This window comes from Anneissia japonica, unplaced genomic scaffold (genome assembly GCF_011630105.1).
Source record: "Anneissia japonica isolate Jap-2015-1 unplaced genomic scaffold, ASM1163010v1 scaffold9_len2422644_cov172, whole genome shotgun sequence".
In the NCBI taxonomy this organism is placed as follows: domain Eukaryota; kingdom Metazoa; phylum Echinodermata; class Crinoidea; order Comatulida; family Comatulidae; genus Anneissia; species Anneissia japonica.
Window position 1 is genome coordinate 676220 of NW_022758107.1, and position 21503 is coordinate 697722.

Sequence of the window (21503 nt, forward strand, 5' to 3'; positions counted from 1 at the left end):
GGCTCACAATGGGTTAGCCAGTCATTAAAGTATAAAGAATAGAAATAAATTTTTAGAATATAAAATATAAACAAATAAAGAATTATTAATCTAAAGACCACTGATTAATCTCAGATAAGATAGTATAATAGTATACACGCCAAGAAACTTGTATTATACAATCTATGTACTAACTACCTTATCTGGAAAGATACTTTGACATAAAAATAAACAGAACATAAAATTATAGCTATCTCAAATACAGAATAGAAAAAAAAAAAAAAATGGAAATATTCAAGATGTACCATGATCACAAGAAAATTTCAGGCACTGAGCATGGAGAATGGGTGAGGGCCATGTGATTGGTAAGTTTGCAAGTGAGCCAGGGAGATGCATAGAGTACTGTAGCCCCATCCCATTACCGTATCTTGGTAATCCAATTATTATTATACCAATGATAGAACAATTCTAACTTAACGATTATTAGATTTTTTAAAGCTAATGAATAAGTTGCTCAACATTTTGTTCATAGTTACTGTAATACCCATTTTTTTTTTACTCATTAAAATTTATAGTATTTAGAAACTACTGTAGAATCTACACATGAATCCCACCTTTATGAGCTTTTTTTTTTAGACATATGTTAGGTCTCACCATGAAATGAGATGCATCATTGGTGAAATCATATTGACATATTCACCAAAACAGGCCAAAGTCAACATTTTTACAAAATGTTGATTTTATTGTTTTTGAATAACTTGATACTTATATTTTATGATTGTATACTCTTTAAGCAAATTTTCTTGCCAAGACAGTGTTCTCTGCACATATTCTGTAATTCTATTCATATTATTTGTACAGGTTAGTTTATCTTTGAGGTCGATTTTCTCAAAACGTGGTTCTTATACACTTAAACTTTAAATGCTCACATCTCTGGATTTACTTATAGTAGGGAAGCCATTCAAAGACCAAATGAAAGCTTATACAGTAATGTGATCTACCCAATATAATATAATATAAACTCAATTTTTGAATTTCTAACGATGAGACTCATTTTGTGGCGAGAACTCACATATTTTCTATGATCAAGCACTTTGTATTCCCTGATGTTACATTGCAGATACAGAAACAATTAAAAAAAAATTATATTAAACTAACACTAATGATGATATTTACTTAGGCCTTAATTTTGTGCAACATAATGAACTCAACATTATTCCTTATGGAACAATATTATGGTAAAATGCATTTTTTTTATCTACAACATTTAGAACAGATTTTCTGTAAAACAAAATCGCAAAGAGGGTGTGAAAGATTTTTACATGACATCTGACACGTCTAATTGTCCTGATATCTAGTGTTAGGTATTGACAGGCTGTAGTCAACATTATGATATTACTCCATAGATACCAGACAACATGAAAAGATAATGGAGCATATTAAAGTCCATATTTTCCAGTCAGCGTCCATACTGTAATTTTACAGTAAAATATTTATTTCAAGTGTGGGTTTTTTTTTTAAATAAAATTTGAAGCATTTACTAATTATCCTATTTTACATTCACCAAGTCTGGATAATTTTGGCAAAACTATTTGATAAATAAGAAAACTAAATTTTATTTCTATTTTTATTCCACCTTTATTCCAGGTATAAAAAAAGTCTCACCTCATCAAGATTTTGATTTTGATTTTAGTAGGGACATACTGTAGCATATGGTGTCTAGGCCTACACACAGCAATGAAATTTGGCCCAGATGGCAGTACCAGTCGGTCCCAGTACTTCTTTGAAATAAATTTTGTGTCATTGATCTGTTTTGTATGTTAGTAAATAGTGTGTATAATATAACTTTAAGCATGACATACCAAAAGTGGGGGAGGGGATACTATATATATATATATATCTGTCTCTTATACACATCTAGATGTGTATAAGAGAGAGGTCTTAAATTTGAGAGAGACGGTTAAGATCTTCCCAGAAAATATATCCTAGAGCCGCCACTGACTAGCGCATGTGTACTCCATACTAGGAAGTGCAAAAAAATCTCATTTGGGAGGGGTACCCCCTCTCAACCCCTTCCTCCAGCTCGAGCCTACTAGCTCAAGTATCCCCTGTCGGACAACTTAGTCCCCCCACCCAGAAAATATATCCTAGAGCCGCCACTGACTAGCGCATGTGTACTCCATACTAGGAAGTGCAAAAAAATCTCATTTGGGAGGGGTACCCCCTCTCAACCCCTTCCTCCAGCTCGAGCCTACTAGCTCAAGTATCCCCTGTCGGACAACTTAGTCCCCCCACCCAGAAAATATATCCTAGAGCCGCCACTGACTAGCGCATGTGTACTCCATACTAGGAAGTGCAAAAAAATCTCATTTGGGAGGGGTACCCCCTCTCAACCCCTTCCTCCAGCTCGAGCCTACTAGCTCAAGTATCCCCTGTCGGACAACTTAGTCCCCCCACCCAGAAAATATATCCTAGAGCCGCCACTGACTAGCGCATGTGTACTCCATACTAGGAAGTGCAAAAAAATCTCATTTGGGAGGGGTACCCCCTCTCAACCCCTTCCTCCAGCTCGAGCCTACTAGCTCAAGTATCCCCTGTCGGACAACTTAGTCCCCCCACCCAGAAAATATATCCTAGAGCCGCCACTGACTAGCGCATGTGTACTCCATACTAGGAAGTGCAAAAAAATCTCATTTGGGAGGGGTACCCCCTCTCAACCCCTTCCTCCAGCTCGAGCCTACTAGCTCAAGTATCCCCTGTCGGACAACTTAGTCCCCCCACCCAGAAAATATATCCTAGAGCCGCCACTGACTAGCGCATGTGTACTCCATACTAGGAAGTGCAAAAAAATCTCATTTGGGAGGGGTACCCCCTCTCAACCCCTTCCTCCAGCTCGAGCCTACTAGCTCAAGTATCCCCTGTCGGACAACTTAGTCCCCCCACCCAGAAAATATATCCTAGAGCCGCCACTGACTAGCGCATGTGTACTCCATACTAGGAAGTGCAAAAAAATCTCATTTGGGAGGGGTACCCCCTCTCAACCCCTTCCTCCAGCTCGAGCCTACTAGCTCAAGTATCCCCTGTCGGACAACTTAGTCCCCCCACCCAGAAAATATATCCTAGAGCCGCCACTGACTAGCGCATGTGTACTCCATACTAGGAAGTGCAAAAAAATCTCATTTGGGAGGGGTACCCCCTCTCAACCCCTTCCTCCAGCTCGAGCCTACTAGCTCAAGTATCCCCTGTCGGACAACTTAGTCCCCCCACCCAGAAAATATATCCTAGAGCCGCCACTGACTAGCGCATGTGTACTCCATACTAGGAAGTGCAAAAAAATCTCATTTGGGAGGGGTACCCCCTCTCAACCCCTTCCTCCAGCTCGAGCCTACTAGCTCAAGTATCCCCTGTCGGACAACTTAGTCCCCCCACCCAGAAAATATATCCTAGAGCCGCCACTGACTAGCGCATGTGTACTCCATACTAGGAAGTGCAAAAAAATCTCATTTGGGAGGGGTACCCCCTCTCAACCCCTTCCTCCAGCTCGAGCCTACTAGCTCAAGTATCCCCTGTCGGACAACTTAGTCCCCCCACCCAGAAAATATATCCTAGAGCCGCCACTGACTAGCGCATGTGTACTCCATACTGGAAGTGCAAAATCCTGCATAGGCCCATATCTGACTTCATTTCTAATCGTCGTTAATCATCTAATATTTAAACATTATAATTAGCAGTGCATTATTTATTTCAGAAAAATCTTCAGTATTAACCTTGAAAATCTAATTTTATTAGAGTGGTTTTCATGATATATTAGCATTGCATCGATTGAGTAGGGTTGGGAACAGGGGTGGCGCCAGCGGGGGACTGGGGGGACAGGGCCCCCCCCCCCCGCCCACGCGTTGGGGAGAAAAAACACAATTCGTCGGGGAGGAAAAAAAATATATGTATTTTCTACATATTAGTAGACTCTAAAATCGATTAGATAACCCTTTGAAACCCCTAAATTATCAATATTTTGGGGGGGCTTCACCCCCTGGATCACTTTCGAAATCTTTTAATCGAAGCTCGACCACGCCCACTTCCTGTCGGGCAAATCCTGGCGCCACCCCTGGTTGGGAAGATAAGTGAAAGCTACATCTTGCGTTCCCTCCACTTTGTCTCCGTGAACAATGGCTTTTGTTTTAGCCTTTCACTAGCAGTCTTCTCATTGGTCAGTTTATCCACCTAATCACCCATCCAGCCTCTCTACCCAAACATATACAGTAAGTATTTCTCTGTTTGGAGTTTCTGCAGATATTATTGTCCTGAAGACGATTGAAGCAACTCAATCAAAACGTCGAGACTTTCTCAACTACAACAGTTCTTTTCAGAACTACCTACATGGTGTACCGCAAGCTTCAACATACAGTATATGTTACATCTCGTAAATTTCCCATTTGAATGTGTGGTTCTGCAACTCTACAGTTAAGTTAAAAACAACATGAAATTGTGACACAAGTATACAAATAATACATCTCTTTTAATTAGATAATTTTATTCATTAAAAAAGTAAATATAGTTGTGGTCCACTTTTCATCTTTGCATTAAATCTTAAACACATGCATAATATAAACGGCAATGTATAATACCAACAATAAATAAGTTCTAATAATGTTCAGCAATAAAATATTAAAATAAAATTCCAATTAACGGATTTTACAATGAGTAAATTGAATTTTTAAATAAATTTGAAAAATTCTGGGTATGGTAGGAGGGGTCACCCCCCTCCCAAAACGAGATTTAAGGAAAAAAATGGGATTTCTAGATGGCTGGAAATGGCTGGGATGTGAAAACTAGGCCCCCCCTTTTTTTTTGGTCCGACTGCCCGACGAGCTGTGACCAATGGGGGGGGGGCTTGACCAGACCGATGGGGGGGGGGGCTTAAGCCCCTCCTGAGCCCCCCACCCCGCTGGCGCCACCACTGCTCTGATACCAACAGAGATTCCAGAGCTCCCATGGCACACTCTAGGCACTGATTTGTTCCACTTAGATTCAGACAACTATCTCATAGTGGCAGATTATTACAGCAAAATGCTCTTCTTAAGAAAAATGCCAAAGGATGTCACAAGCAGTGTAAAAATACAGGCGACTAAACGAATAATATCAGAACAAGGCTCGCCTCACACCATCTTTTCGGACAATGGCCCACAATTTGCCTCCCAGCAGTATAAGCAATTTTGCAAAGACTGGAAAATAGTGCACAAAACAAGCTCAACGCACTACCCAAGATTGAATGGCTTTGTTAAGAGGATGATCCAGACCATCAAATCAACGATTACTGAAGTGCAACACGTCTGGTTCAGACCCAGACATGGCATTGTGTCTGCACGCAACCCCATTTATGCAAAATTACCAAGCCCGGGAGAATTGTTGTACAGAAGACGTCTACAAACAAACCTGCCTGTCATAATAAAATCAGATGACCCACAAAGATAATACATACACCCATACAAAAAAGTTCTATAGAGCTCTATAGAATTCTATAGAAGCTAAGAGGCAAAAAAATTCTATAGAAATTGTATCTTGATGGATTTCTTTAAAAGGTGTATAAATTTGAAGATGCTGCAATAATACTTTTATTGAAAATCGACTGTAGGGCTGAGTCACCAATACATAAATTGTGCAACAAACTAATTTTCTATAGAGTGAAATACAACATTCTATAGAAAATATCAGAATTTTATAGAATGCGTAATTTTATAAAATAAATAAAAGCAAACGGAAGGGAATTATCAATAAGAGCAAAGCTCGATGAGATGGCCACCCTAAGTGAGGTGCCCAAGCAAAAAAAAAATTAAAAAAAAATGCCAGTACACTCACAATATAGAAAATATACCAAAAAAACAAAAAAATCAGTGACATTGACTCAGACAAACAGACAAACAGGACATGGACATCATGTTGGCAATATATCAAACAATGAAGTGTGTAGTAAAGAGCAAATTATTTTGCAATTAAATATAACTTAATTACTTATACAAGAAAAAAATAAGATATGGCTACATTATTGACTGTTTCTCATTGGTTAATTTTCTGTAACACCTCTGGAATATATGTTTGTAATGTTGGAATCTTTATTCATTCCTGATGATGATCTAATAAAAGATCGAAATATTGAATCAAAATGACTAGTCTTACTTTATTTGGAGTATGCTTTATACTAAGTTATCTTAAACTTATCAGTGGACCTACTGGAAATAAGATATCTTTTATAACAATCCTTAAAAGTATGTACTGTTGGTGACTTCTTATATTGTTCATTAATTCTATTCCATAATATGGGTCCCTGAGTTGTAATAGTGTGTCTTGCAAGATCAGTGTGAACATTTTGAGGGTGATACTGTACATGCAAGCTGATCTGGTTACATAACTGTGAAAAGATTGGTTTTTGATGAAATAATTGTAAAAATTTACTGGAAGGCTATTAACAAAATTATACATAAATAATGCTTTTAACAAGTTATGTATATCATATATAGTAAGAGTACTGAATTTAACAAATAAAGGGGCAGTATGATCATATCGTTGAGCATTAGAACATAACCGAAAGATATGTTTCTGTTTAAGTTGTATGGAACGAAGGTTACAATTGTTGCCATCAGCCCATATAATATTACAATAAATTAAATGAGGAAGAACTTATGTATTATATAATGAAAATAATGCATCACTGGGAAGCGATTTTTTGACCTTAAATAAAAAACCAGTATATTTCGCCGTAATACTAGAAACTTAGTACGTAACACCTTAGAAATCGTAACATTATCAGTTTTTATGTTAATGTCGGGATAATTACGATCACTATGCCTATTTCTGAATACAGTATAATATATAGTTTTTGCAATATTTAAGGAAAGTTTATTTGCTTTGAACCAAGTGGATAATTTACAAAGATCATTATTGACAAGAGAAATTAGATTATCAAAATCGGGGTGAGAAACAATAATATTAGTGTCATCAGCATATGAAAAATGAAAATACATTGGACGTGTGAAAAATATCATTAATAAAGAGGATGAAAAGTAAAGGACCCAATATAGATCCCTGTGGAAGTCCACATTAGACCACGAACACAATAATGGAATAATTTGGCCAGCAAAATATCGTGATTTATGGTATCGAACATCTTTGAAATGTCTAGGAATATACCAAGAGTATGTTGATTGTTATCTAAATTGCTGACTATACAATTGTATGCTTCTAAAAGAACCATATATGAAGAAAACCAAACTGAGTATTGCATAGTAAATTATAACGAGAAATGAAATTATAAAGTCTATTGTAAATCAAACGTTCAAAGATTTTGAAGAACACAGGAAGAACAGAAAATTGGACGATAATTACAAAAAATGTCAGGAGGGCCAGCTTTGTGAAAATGGGGATAACCTTAGCTATTTTAAGTTGATCAGGAAAAAAAATCGTCCTTGGATGGCTTAAGAAACCAGTTGGATAGTTTACACAGTTTCTTTCAATTTAAGTGGCAGAGATCAAAATAAGACTGTGACTGCAACGGGGAAACAGGTATTTTGAATCTTGCCGTGACTTATCCCAAGTTGTGAAGACAAGAGTTAAGGGTCGACAGGTTGCAAAGAGAAGAGATCAGAGATCTGTGAACAACTTACAGTTGAATTTTAAGTGACGATATCGCTTTGAAGTCATATGAAAATGGGAAGATCTACAGGAGGCCTACCATGCAAAGATGCAAGATGATGATGAGAAGAAAGTCATAAGTGCACTGTTAATCAAAGAAAAAATGATGCTAAGACCAGAACAAAGAGGATCTTTTAAAGAAGAATACTTCTTGCTCAGGAATGGCAAGTCATGACAGGATAGTAACACCCAAGTATGATAGAGAAATGTTACTGATCAGATTGGCGGTAGGCTAAGGAGAGCAAACAATGCGCAGATAGTTGCACATGCAGTTATTTTAGACCCCAAACATCTAATCACAAGGCTGTTAATCAAAAGTCAACAGAGATGCTTATATTATTTATAGTGCTGGTTATGGGCAAATTTTCAGTTATATCAGAAGATACTGGATCGTGAAAGAGCTAAGTGCTATTGTGAGAAGCTGGGTTTGTGATTACTTATGCTTTTCTATAAGAAACTATTTTGTTTGTTGTTTCCACATGTTGCGCTCGTACGCCACGCGTAGCTACATTTTATCAGGGATTTCATGTACAGTACTGTAAATAGGCCTACGGAGATGAACATGTTTTCTTTTCTTTTGCGGGCTGGAGCAGTCAACAGATGTGTGTACCTGTGGTTGGAAATTGAGTACTGTTTTTATGATATTTTATTTTATTTATATTGTTTTGATCTATTACATTAGTTTAGTACTATTCTGCAGTAGTACAAGGCAGAGGTCAGAACTACTACGATTGGTAAAAGTCTGATTTGGCCCTGGCAAGAAGGTGCCGGCACTGACAATTTCTTTGCACAATAGAGTGCAATAACCATGAGAGACTTTGGAAAATATTCCACCAATGCCTTGTTGCAGTTGTATGACAGGACGGAGGTTTCTGCAGAAATCGAAGAGCAACGACAAGCCCTTCAACTATAAAAGACCAGACACTAAATAATAGGCTGGTACGAGGAAGCAGGCGGAAACTTAAAAAGTCATTTGAGACAGATTGCGCTAGCTTCGCTCACAAAATCTTTTGTAGATTTGCAAGTGTAGGAAGTTGCCACGGAATTGTGACAGTTTGGGCAGTCAAGATGAAAGAGGATGAAAGTATCAATAACTGTTGTGGATTCTGTATGTAGTATATGGAATGTATGTGGAAGCGGTTTGGCGCAGCATGAAAGGTTTGGTTTCCCAACCTTGAGGTCGGGGTTTCATTCCATCGCTGTGCATTTCGCTTGTGTCCTTGAGCAAGGCACTTTATCTGCATTGCTTCTCTCCACCCAGGAGTATAAATGGGTAACTGGTGGGGTTGCTTGCTCCTGCGCTGAATACAGCAGCAACACTTAGCATGTGGATCCAATGACCAGGGACAAAAGTGCTTCGTATCTGCAAAGAAAGGCGCTATATAAATAAATATGATTAGATTAGATTAGATTAGTATATATGAGGAACTGTGTTACTGTGGTATCTTAATATGCCAGGACATTGTTCCCTGCCTTGTTTATCACTCTAAGGTCAGAAAGGCCGATGAGTATGAAGATGATCCCTTGATGTTTCAACCATGGCATTCAATCAGGCCGTTATACTTTCTACTAAAAAATTAGACTTTCTTGCCAATTACACAAAAAGGCTTTAGTCGACAGATTTAGGAATTGCCATGTGAGCAACCCTGACAAAGCATACAAGGAGGCGTGGGTTAAACTACAAAAAATTTTTCGGAAAGAGTCGAAAATAGCGGTTGGTATTTTAAATAAACTCACATTTCTAAAATTTTCAGAGAGTTCAATAACCACGAGAGACTTTGGAAAATATTCCAATTATTCCTTGTTGTAGTTGTATGACAGGACGGAGGTTTCTGCAGAAATCGAAGAGCAACGACAAGCCCTTCAGCTAATGAAAGACCAGACACTAAATAATAGGCTGGTACGAGGAAGCTATGGTGTAGTAATAGGTCAGTAGTCAATTGCATTTTTGTGGTGTTGACCCTGAAGCCAAGATTAAACTTGAACTACAGCAGAAGGAGTACGTCCACATGAAACAACATGCAGCTGGGTAAACGGAACTCAGAATCCTTAGGGCACCACAAGAAGCCGCTGTTGAGACAGCACGCTCTGACGCAATAATAAAGGAAGAATTTGAAACCAGACATCATATGATCACGCAGCCAACTTTTGAAGCTGTTCCAGTGACCACGAAGTCCAGCTGAATTTTAATTGTATGCCAATCTCATCTCACTCACAGGTGCCACTAGATGCTTCATTTTGAAAACCTTTAGACTCTGACGAAGTGGTAAATGTGTTCAATGGTCATTACATAACTTTAGCCACTCACCAATAGAGGTTTCTACACAAATAGAACTGCACCTGGTGTAGAATTGAAAGACGTAAAAGAGAAGAACTTAACAAACTCACTATACAAATAAGTGATACATTAGCGCTTCAAATTCAACCAGCACACGAGGTCTTTTGGGACAGATTTGAGACAGATGAGACAGATTTGGGAATTGCCATGCGAGCAACCCTGACAAAGCATACAAGGAGGCATGGGTCGAACTACAAACATTTTTTCGGAAAGAGTAGAAAATAGCGGTTGGTATTAAATAAACTCACATTTCTAAAATTTTCAGAGTTCAAAGTTTTCAGACATCTGAGTTGACACTACAGCACAGATGAAAGATCTTCCCAGCCTCAGTATGCTAAATTATCCTCATGGAGTTTTCCAAGTACTCAACAAGCTACCAAATTACTTACACAACGCTTGGAGAGAGAGGGTTGCAGAAATTAAGAAGCTTAATGAAGTATCCCCCCCTTTTGACAGATTTGCACCAAAGACAACAGATTAAACGACCTGGACCTACAGTGGCGTATCTAGAAGTCTTGAATTGGGAAGGGGAAATGATGGGGGGCACGAAGGTGAAGTGTGGGGAGGGGGGCTCGATGATCAGTCGAGGTGATTTTAGGTGATTTTTAACTACTTGAGCGTGATTTTTTGGTGGCGACTGGGGGGGGGGAGGGGCACCACCATGCCCTCCCCTAGATATGCCACTGTTTCCCGAGGAACATGAGTCGCCTAATAAGTTTCCATCTAGAAAACCATTAAAGGTTATGGAAATTATTTATGAAAGTCTGACTCTTAGATTTTATCTAACTCTTGTTGTACATTTTTTTATACAAAATACTACAATTCAGCATTTTGCTGCAAATGTATTTTTTAATGAAGGAACTTTTTTTAAATAAAGATACCGATATAAAATTTGATGGAGTTGTATAAATGCAGCCTACCGCAAGTCATGTCGGTGGAGTAGTACCAGTACAGCCAACTTCAGGTCTAACTGGTGTAGTTACTGTGGGAACTGGCAGTTTACCAGATTTTCTGATTGCTCCAAGCTCAGTTTCAAATATTGAAATTGATGGTGTAGCACCCATTTTTTTCTCCAAGATATTGATGCTGAGGCAAAGAGCAGTTTTCATTAGGTACTGGTGTGGCATTAGCTGATCATCCTGTAAATCTTACTGTTGTTAAGAGCCAAGACATCCCCCCATTGTCGGTCTGTCGAGTGGAGTGCAGTGTACAAGGCAAGGGCTGGAGTGACAGCGATGTGTTTGTTAAATCCAAACTGCAGGACGGGAAAACACCAGTTTGATGTTGTAAAAGGCTGTTCCCTGATAGATAATAACAAAGTCCAATATGGTAAACAAGTCCTCGGATAAATTAACTTTGGTACCCGGTGCAACAATTGTAGCTGCTGTTGGTGTAGAGCGCAAGATTGAAGTTGAGATCCAGCAGAATAATGGCACTGTAGCAGTTGCTGTTGTGGACATTGTTAAAGAAAACTTAAAAGAGGGTAATGTCCGATTAGTTGGTGTAGCTAGCAACCCATCTGAGCTTAATACTTATGCGTGTCAGGATGGCAGTGAAGTAGTACTACCCCCTGAAGTTGACCTGAAGGAAGGTGATCAACAAGGGCTAGATTAATAGCAGACAGCCAAGATGCCTTTGCAGAGAGTGATTATAAAAAAAAGGATATTATAAATATAAATAAAAGATATTATAAAATACTCCAAATCCCCGTATGCCAGCCCCATTGTCCCAGTCAGGAAAAGAGATGGTACACTGCGCATGTGTATAGACTATAAGCAGTTTAATCGCAAGACTATCAGGGACTCGTTTCCCCTTCACCGATCGAGGAAACACTAGAGGAGCACAATATTTTACTTCATTCACCGGTCATGCAGTAACAGCTAAAGGCATCTCTATAGACCCAGAGAAGGTTAGATCCATTAAACAATGGCCAACCACAAAGACAGCAACTAAACTTCAGTCCTTTCTTGGGCACGCCTCTTATTATCTACAGTTCGTAAAAGGCATCCCTCAGATTGCACTTCCGCATGCGCTCACCGGTAACCCATCAAAGGCTTCATGATGGCCAGTTCTTGACATATCTTCAAAAAGGTAGAAAAGGCATACCCAGCCTACTCAAGTTTCAAGATAGAACTGTTAGAATTAAGCCTCATTCGCACTGGACTTACTTTGGTAAAAATATTACCGAGACCATGGTAGAAGAAATCTTACCGCTGTCTGACTTTTCTGGAAAGTTTCACCCCAGTCGCGGTAAGACTTCTGAGGCTGTGAAAAGCAAATAATGAGGGTGCTACATCTTGACCTTTACTTCCGCTGTGCAAATGCCGTCTGTCAAAACTATGTGCATTTTTAGTAATTACAAGCGACCCTTACAAGCCACTTCCATCACAAAACAACCGAAATACAGCAGAAAAAGACCGAAGCAAAAGAAGGAAGGCGGACAGCCAAGCAACACAACAAGATGTCGGAAAAAGAAAGTGAAACTGGACGCGTGGAGAATTATAGCGCTAATATCGATTTGGGGTGAAAAAGAACATAAGCAGGGATTCGAAGGCATGAAGTATAATGCCCGGGGATGGGAAAGTATTGCTGTTCATTGTACACATGAATAATTGCATTGAGTATCTGAAAAAAGTACAGAACAACAAAAAAACCCCAGTAATTAGAGTGGGTGTGGGTAAACGACGTGTTCATTTTACGATAAAATGGACAAGATTCTTGGTTTTTTTATAATGAAATAAATTATTTTTAGCCTGACTAGCCTAGCAAGGTAAAGTGGGCAGTAGCAGAGAAATGCAGGAGTATTTGATCAGAGCAAAAATGGAAGTGTTTACAGACCACAATACTCTTGCATACATCAACAAAACAATGGGGTAATGCTCAAAATATTAGGGACTTAATCTGGAAAGAAGTTTTTAGTGTTACGTAAACGTTGCGCCCTATGTCGGTAGAGAGATTAATAATGCCAAGATTATGTACCACGTTTAATATGTTGGTTAAATTCAGGGCCTGGTAGAAATCTCAATAAATGTGCGATTTCTGTAGGCTTGGCTAAAGAAATTCTGGAAACGTATGTTACATGTATTAATTTAACCAGAAAGTGTTGCTAACCCGAAAATATTGCTAAGCAGGGAATGCACAATTTGTAAATTTGAAAATGTGCGAAATCAGTTTTTTTGTTGACACAATTAAATTCATTGTTATTGTGATTGATCAACATTTTTAAATATATCTATCATGATTAAAGATGATTATAATGTATATTATGATTCCTCGGTTAAATATTTTGAAATTGGTTATGTAAATGCTAATGATATTAGCAAATACTGATGTGAAGCTTGTTTATTATGGCTGTTATTGCAGAATTAAATGAGAAAAATTGAATAAATCTACCATACAGATCACATCAGTTGACAGCTTATTTCGAGTTTTTGCACATATATCAATTGAGGGCACTATAATAATGTTTCCATGTTGATGTTTACAGTTAACCTGTTAAAGCAAGGACTTACAAAAGTTTTTGGTTGAAAATCAACACTGAGATTTGCAGTGAATACATTAAAACACCTTGGAAGTTCACGTGTCATTTTGATTAGTTGGTTGGATAGCGGAAGGTAGCCGAGACACTCCTGCGAGATCAGTATACCTTTTCTTCAGTATAATGCACACATGTAAAGTATTTTATTTTCTTAAAACTGGCCTTTTTGGCAGCACCATTAGTCCGGAGACAACCACATGTCAGAATTTAGAACACTTGTATAACATCTTGGTATTCTTCTTCCAGCCAATGTCCATTCTCTCTAACATTTGGTGGGCTGCTCTTCCAGTCCCATTCCTCAACTTTCTTTCTCCAATATTTACCATAGTTAGCTTCAATATATGGTTGGGTCTCACAAGGGACTCGTACAAGCATTGATTGAAACTCAGTCCAACACAAACTGAACTTCGGAAAACTATACCTACAAAATAAAGATGCTAGAATTATAAGTTTATAATCATTTGCATTATTATTGATACTAAATTTAACCATACTATTATTATTATAATTGTTATCTTTAACATTAATTATTAGACCTTCATAACTCCTTTTATAATTATCATCTATTTTAATTATGATGATTAATCTTACTATAATTTTAGGTATTACATTGTGTATTATCATTACTATTGTTATTGTTATTGGGAGTAGGATTTGCATGGCAGTTGTGGCTTAAACTATCAACTGTAAAAGTTTAAAACCCTCATATTTTACATGTTATCATCATTACTATTTTATTATTATTATTATGGCCATTATAATTATATTTATTATCATACTCATTAATATCACCACTATCAAATTAAGTTATGAAATTTAAAAAATATTTTCAGTCCCTGCAGCCATTTTTCAGACAATAATGTCTCCTTTGGGTCAATTCCATTAATGCCCTCAATATTGTATAATAATTGTTTTTTATGTCATGAATTAACATCTCTAAGTTCTGCAAAAAATCTTACTTGTATTTTGCTGCAGTATACACATCAGTACCACCATTCCAAACATGATCTTTCTCTTCGTAAAAGAAGAACAGGTCAAGTTTTAAACCGTTGTTGTGAAGAAATGATAATTCAAAACTATCTTCAACCTAAAATAAAATGTATATATTAATTTAAGTAAAAATAAGTAGTAATAATATGGATACAGATATAAACATATGTGAGTGCAGATATAAAAATACCCTCCAATTAAAGACCGCTCTTGAGACTGGGGTTTCCATGGTCATTAGCAGCTTTAGTCTCTAATTAAAGTAATAAAGATAAAAAGACATTTGTAAATTTAGGACCACAGAAATATAGTCTTTAAAATGGAGGTGGTGTTTAATTGGAGGGATCTTTAATTTAAGGGAGACTTGTACAATATTTAACTTACCTTTCCTAGAATATGTTTCAACATCCAACCATTCATCTCAAATGCACTTATTATACTTTGCTTGTAATCAACCACCCAGATACCAAAATCAACATCTTTACTGTGTGGTATGATATTGCACTCCCTGAACCAGCCTAAGGAAAAAACGAAGATGAATAATAGTACAAGAGCAACCAGAAGAACAGAGACATCATGTATAAGAGCTGGTGTTGGAAATGAACATAACCACACAACAACCAGTTCTGCATGATAAGAGCATGAGGCTTTATTACAAGAGTAACTGTATACTGTATTTAAGAGTAGTTAGGGACATCCTGGGTACAACATTAAACTCCATCCAGTCGAAGCATCGGCGACTAAACTGACAACCCTCTCAAATGTCTTAGTGACTGCTGAGGGGAGGGTGTTTATGGTCACCCAGCAGCAAGAAAAACCAATAGCTGAACAAAGGGCTCCTCGGAGTCAACGGCCAACCATTAATTAGTTTAAGGAATAGGAGTAGTTTAGTCTCATTGTTATTGCTATTATGATTATTTTTATCTTATTTTATTGTTACTATTTTATTGTTATTTGCTTTTTCTCAGTTGGCCTATATTATTTCTCTGTAAAGCGCATAGGGGCAATGTGCAATATGCGCTATATAAATACAACATTATTATTATTATTACAATACTATATACTACCACACAGGTGGTGCATATGCAAATGAGGTATACAACACAAGTGCCAGTAATTTCTCTGACATGGATTTGAATCCCACCACTGCCACCATATAAAGAGCTGGTGTTGGAAACAACAACCAACATAACCATATAACAACTAGTTCTGTATGATAAAACACAAGTCTTTAAAAATGAATTACTTTTTTTCATCAAGTTTTTTACAACACTATATACTACTCCAAAGGTGGTGGTGCATATGCAAATGCAGTATAGCTACACAAGCACCATCATATTACAACATAGAGGTATACAAAAAGTAGATGTATATAATTGTGATTAGTGCACAATACAAAAACTTACCCAAGCAAGTACCACTACTGAGCCAAAATGGAACCCCTAACTCATCCAAAATCTTTTGTCCTTGAGATATCACCTGAACTGCTTTACTTTTAAAATCAAGTGCTACCAATGACTCATCTTTTGGATACGCCCTATAAAACTCCTCAGCTTGCTGGTAATTACACTCCAGGAACTTTGAATTTTTAAGACTTGTTAGGAATTGATTCGGCCGTTTTGGAACTTTCAGGAAAATACCATCAATTTTAATTTCTGTTACCTCAGCCCTGTGAAATAAATAGTGATAATCTGTTTTTAATAGAAAGTTTAAAAGCATATTTGTAGTGAAATGCATGTCATTGAGTACTGGGACCTGTAGTGGTTGGCTACCAGGGCCCAATGGCGAGGTCTGGGGCTACCTATCCTAGGCCGTAGCAGGGTTCAGTAGTAGAACCAAGTGGGAGTCTGGCATGGGGAAGATGTCATCTAAAGCTACAGTCTTTCAGGTATTTAGATGTCTAATTTAAACTACTGCAGAGCTGTCATTCAAAATTAATTAGTTTTTTAATAACTTTTTGTGGCTCAAGCTCCAATGAAGCCTATCTCTTAGAGCAAATGCTTGTTCCTCCTCAAAGCTACTACACTCAACAATAAACGGACAAGTTTTAAGAACACATGAATTAATTATTCAACAATCATTTCCAATGTGTAATTTACACAAATGGAATAATTCGATACTGTACCCTAGCTGGTCATAAACAAACTAGCTGTAGGATATTTAATTATTATGATCCAATAAGTTCTATGAATAATAATTTACTTTTTGATAGCTGCCGAATATGGGCTTGCAAATGTGCCATTTTGAAGATAAATTTCTTGTAGGTTAAGACTGCTCAATTCCGGTAACTTAAGTGGTGCTTTCCAGAAATATAAACTGCTCCTTTCATAGAAGAGAACTAGGTGAATTAAGTGGTTTTGATACTTCAAGAGGTAATGATATGGGACAAGGTTTGATGTAGTGTGGTGGTGTGATGTCACTTGTGGATCTGGTCCTTCTGTCTTCAGAATCTTAAAACCTCGATTTTCTAAGGAACTCAGTAACTCTTCCTAAAACAGAAATTTATAATTTTTTGTTAAATAAATTACAGGTTAAGAAGGAAAGTTTTTTTTATTTGCAGTAGTACAAATTACTAAAGTGTGGAATACTGTAGTGTAATTTCATGTGTGTTGCTTTTAAACATACCAATTTCAAGCACCTAGAGGTAGGATTCTTCAATTTTTTCAGAGTATAAGCTGGCTACAACCTCTCCCGATTTAGCAATCACTCAGCTTGGAAGCTCCAATTTTGCCAGAGTTATTAGATGCTTTGGGGCTAGGCAAAGATAATGAATAGCAAAAGATAGAGTAGTTCATGATATAGTGGAACGCCTCATGAGGTTGTCTATGAGAGCAATTTTAATCCATCCGAGCGGCAACGCTATATCTTTGATTGGTTTGAATTGTTTGGATAACTCTCTGGTTCATTTGTTTTCATCGGTTTCTCCAATCCATGAAATAACTTTCCTCCATTCTAGAGAGGGCGGACATACCATCAAATTTAATGCAAATTATGCAAAGAGCTCATTCTTTTGCTATTTATGTTTTTTGGGCTAGGTCTGGCAGGCCTATAGAATTTGTTAAAATGTGTTTTAGGGTCCATAGGTCAACTCCTCAAAATTTGTTACATTATTAAATTATATATTCATTATTTTTCAAGCATACTGGGTAGCTTATTCCTACTAAATAATAATAAAAAAAATACACAACTAAAATGATCAAACCTTGTAATGAGATTAATTTTATAGTGCAGCACATTATTTTATTTACTGACATTCTGGACGTAGTTGGAACGGTCACTCTATATAGTTTAAATTAAAAAATTATTTTACATTTATAAACCAGAAAGATAAATCACATTTGTTACCTTTTGCACAAGTAGATGCCCTACAGCTGCAAATGTTGTTTTGTTTCGACTTGTGCATAAAAATTCACAGTCATGTTTCTTCTTCAGGTTTCCAAGTCTTTTCTGCATAATGGCAGTCAATAATGATGGCTCAACCAAAAACACCGGAGCATATAATTCATTCACCACTGACATAAACAGACTAACAGCTCTCTGTGGGATGAACGATCAATTAAAATGGTCTTCAAATGGTTTTCCAATTAGACTTCTGAAGGACAACTGCTCCTTCTCTCCTACGCTTATTACACAAATCCTTGGAATTTTTGCATTATGACATCATTAATTGCAGATTTCAGATGATTAGCCCCTTTAATTACAGGTTTACATTTTGCATTTAAGTCCATTTTTACTAGAGCCTCAGTCAGTTTTTATGGCTTAGTATATGGTCCAAATGGTGCTTTTTAGACTAACAATGGATAGGCAGATTATTTTTTGATTTTGATCGGGGGGGGGGGGGGTAAACACCCATTGGCACAGACTTCAGGGAGACAATTGGTAATACAGCAGTCAAAACTTGCAATTATTGTGAATTTTCGGGAGCCTGGTTCACAGGAGTGCAGGAGAACTTCCTGATTTATGAGACTACTTACGGGAGACTTTGGACAATTGTATAAAGGCAAATCACAGATATTGGTCACAGACAATTTCATAATATTGGACATTCCAACCATGGAGGTATTACTGAGAAGGAGATCACTTGGCAACAGATTCTTTGACGTGACAAACCAATGTGTTCCCCGCCGTTGGATCGCGCGCAGGCGTATTATCTTATTATTCACATTTTTCTGTTAGCAACAACTTTGCAACGACATGCGTTTATACGCTTCAACACAGCAGTTGTGAGATAACCCGTTTGATTTTAACTCATTAAATATCTTTAAGATTAACAATGTTCCCCGATTGGATTTTTTTGGACTTTTAGTGTGTTATTATGTGTATATTTCAGGAACAGATTCCGCAAAATATTTCAGTTACAATTAATTATATGTTCATTATAATTTTGTCTAAAGATCAATTGGTTCGACTATAAAGCTAAGGCAGTGTAAAACAGAAAATTACTGATTTTGGATTTAATTTTCAAATAGTTAACCCTCGTTAACCCGAAAATGACTTAGTTAATATTATAATCCTCAATCATTCCTTAATTAACACCTGTTAAAATTAGAATTATCAAGTTTTATCCAATTTATGGAAATTCAAGTTGAAATATACCATACCTTTAAAGCTGGTGTAAATGTTTCATTAAATTCGAAACTCATTTTTGTAGAAAATATTTTTATGTTTGGTATTTTTGGAAAGATAAATGTGTTAGCTTCAAGGTGGAAATGATTGCGCAGCCATAGTGATTGACTGTAAGTTGTGCGCATTGAGAAAAGAAGATGCTCTCCATTTCTCCGTGTTCTTTCAATTTTTTGGTAAACTAAAGCCTGCTCACCATGTGGTGGCGGGGAACACATCAGACTTCAAACACATCGCGCATGCGTTCTTCACACGCAAAGGCAGCTTTGCTCTTGCCTCATTTACATAGCGCTGCGTGCGCAAAGCTTTTTCGAGTGATCGCCTTCTCAATAATACCTCCATGGTCCAACTTACATACTGCACTGGTGCCTGGCTATTCACAGTCAGTACCTATGAAAAACACAAGAAAATCAATCACACTTGATATAACCTTTGAATTCATTATTCAAGATAATACAGTAGAACCCGTATTAAGGGGACAACTTTGGGAGGAAAAAAAGTGTCCCCTTAAAAGGGGTGTCCTCTGAATTGGGGTTGGCCATTGTGTTAAAAGATATTGCTCATTTCATGGCTGAAAAAGTGTTCCTTTATAATAGGGGTGTCCCAAAGGAGGGGTTCTACTGTATATATATTTCATCAGTGAGTTACTGGGGAAGGTGTTTCTCAATAGAAAGTTTAATATCTAGATTACCAAAAAAAAAATTAAAAAAAAAAATCATAGTTTAAAAATCACAAATCATATCAAAGCCAAACAATTATTAGAACTATTCAAGATGTTCCAGTATGGATTAAAATTAATTAATTCAGAAATGTCCTTAAATGAAAGACACATACCTCAGATTTGTTCCTTTCAAGGAGTTTATGAATAATGAACATCTGAAGCATGAGGAAGAGTGCGCCAACGATGAGAATGAGAACAAGTGATGAAATTCTTCGCATCCTACAACTGTCTGCCCTTTAATTTATGATCAGCATTTCATCTAGCAGAAGAAAAATAAATTAGTTACAATTTAGGCCAAATACTTTCTGATACAGTAGGATATTTTGTTGACATTTTTCTCCGCTTGATAATACAGTATTTTACTTGAATTTATTGACCTACTTCCCTTAACATCTAACCTTTGACTTATTTGACCTCTGTCAGACAAAGCAACAAATTACAAAAAAAAAGTATATACTGTATGAAGTTATATTGTTCACAATTACTTTACTGTAGATCTACTCACTATGAACTTTCCAATTCAGGTCTGCAACCTTAATCAGCATACGGATTCAAACAGTTCCACCATACATTACAGTCGGTAAGCTTCAGGCCCATGACCGAAAGAGTGGATGGCAGAGAACTGGGACTATTATAGTATCACCTTTCCAGTACGGATGGCCTGGATGCTCTGTACCGATGTCACCTTTCCAGGATAGCTGGTTGATCTAGATGATTTGTACTGATGGCACCTTTCCAGGATAGCTGGTTGATCTGGATGCTTTGTACTGATGGCACCTTTCCAGGATTGGCTGGTTGATCTGGATGCTTTGTACCAGTGGCACTTTGCCAGGATGGCTGGTTGATCTGGATGTAGATGCCCACCTTGATTTTCATTGTAATAAATAGATCATGTTGAGAATGTTTATTTATGTATCACCACCACTTTTTTTTAAAATAAAAATAGATCATCACTACATCAGAGAGCAAAAACAAAAATTGTTTTTTTAACTTAATTATTATCATTATTGTTCATGATTTCATTTTTGTTTTTTGGTAAAGGTAATCTCATTGTTGCTACCACTCACTGTGGACTGTGGTTTGCTTTGTAATTAGTAACTATCATTTCGTTTTTAACCACTGTGGTTGTTGTTGTTTATCATTGTGGTTGTTGTTACTACCACCAGGCATTATTGTTGATGTGTTATTGTTTACTGTACAATCCTTTTTATAAATAATATTTTTTTTGTTTGTTATTTTGTCATTGTTGTTGTTGACATCAATTGAAAATTATCTATCAGAAATCAATAGGGCTATTATAATATTATGTACTTCATGAGAATTCCAGTTGCTAAATCCTCACACGGCTAAGGCCATCTCTAGCTAGTCGATCTTCCTAGGCATGGGCCACTAGCTAGCCTAGCTAGGGTAGATGACCGCCTGGGCTAGCTAGAGGCCTAGTAGGTACGGTATGCCTAGGCCTATTCTTCATTAATAATCTGGGTTTCTTACTTACGTATCAGCCAAGCAACGATATCAACAGTAATATATATAATTATTGGCAACAAATAACACCTCAATAACTGTCTCTTATACACATCTAGATGTGTATAAGAGACAGCTTAAAAGGGGTGTCCTCTGAATTGGTGTTG

General features: G+C 37.1%; 2 protein-coding genes across 5 annotated transcripts in view; one reads left to right on the plus strand and one right to left on the minus strand.

Annotated features, from left to right (window-relative positions):
- The first annotated feature begins 5064 nt into the window (after positions 1-5064).
- On the plus strand, positions 5065-5451 carry LOC117125125 (uncharacterized protein K02A2.6-like). Its single transcript, XM_033271524.1, has one exon. It carries the CDS (start codon positions 5065-5067, stop codon positions 5449-5451), a length of 387 nt encoding a protein of 128 aa, XP_033127415.1.
- Positions 5452-11709: 6258 nt separating this feature from the next.
- Positions 11710-21503, minus strand: part of LOC117125164 (fukutin-like) — a 15761-nt gene continuing 5967 nt past the window's right edge. For 2 of the 4 annotated variants that reach the window (XM_033271571.1, XM_033271570.1), the window contains exons 5-10: positions 17874-18065; positions 16731-17017; positions 15935-16197; positions 14913-15046; positions 14501-14628; positions 11710-13962 (exon numbers count right to left, since the gene is read on the minus strand). In XM_033271571.1, the coding sequence (XP_033127462.1) occupies positions 13749-13962; positions 14501-14628; positions 14913-15046; positions 15935-16197; positions 16731-17017; positions 17874-18065 (1218 nt within the window). In that variant the 3' untranslated portion in view covers positions 11710-13748. Of the gene's footprint in view, positions 13963-14500; positions 14629-14912; positions 15047-15934; positions 16198-16730; positions 17018-17873; positions 18066-19505; positions 19542-19985; positions 20132-20377; positions 20737-21367; positions 21435-21503 lie in introns of those variants that run through there. The other 2 variants (XM_033271569.1, XM_033271572.1) reach the window with 2 other exon arrangements.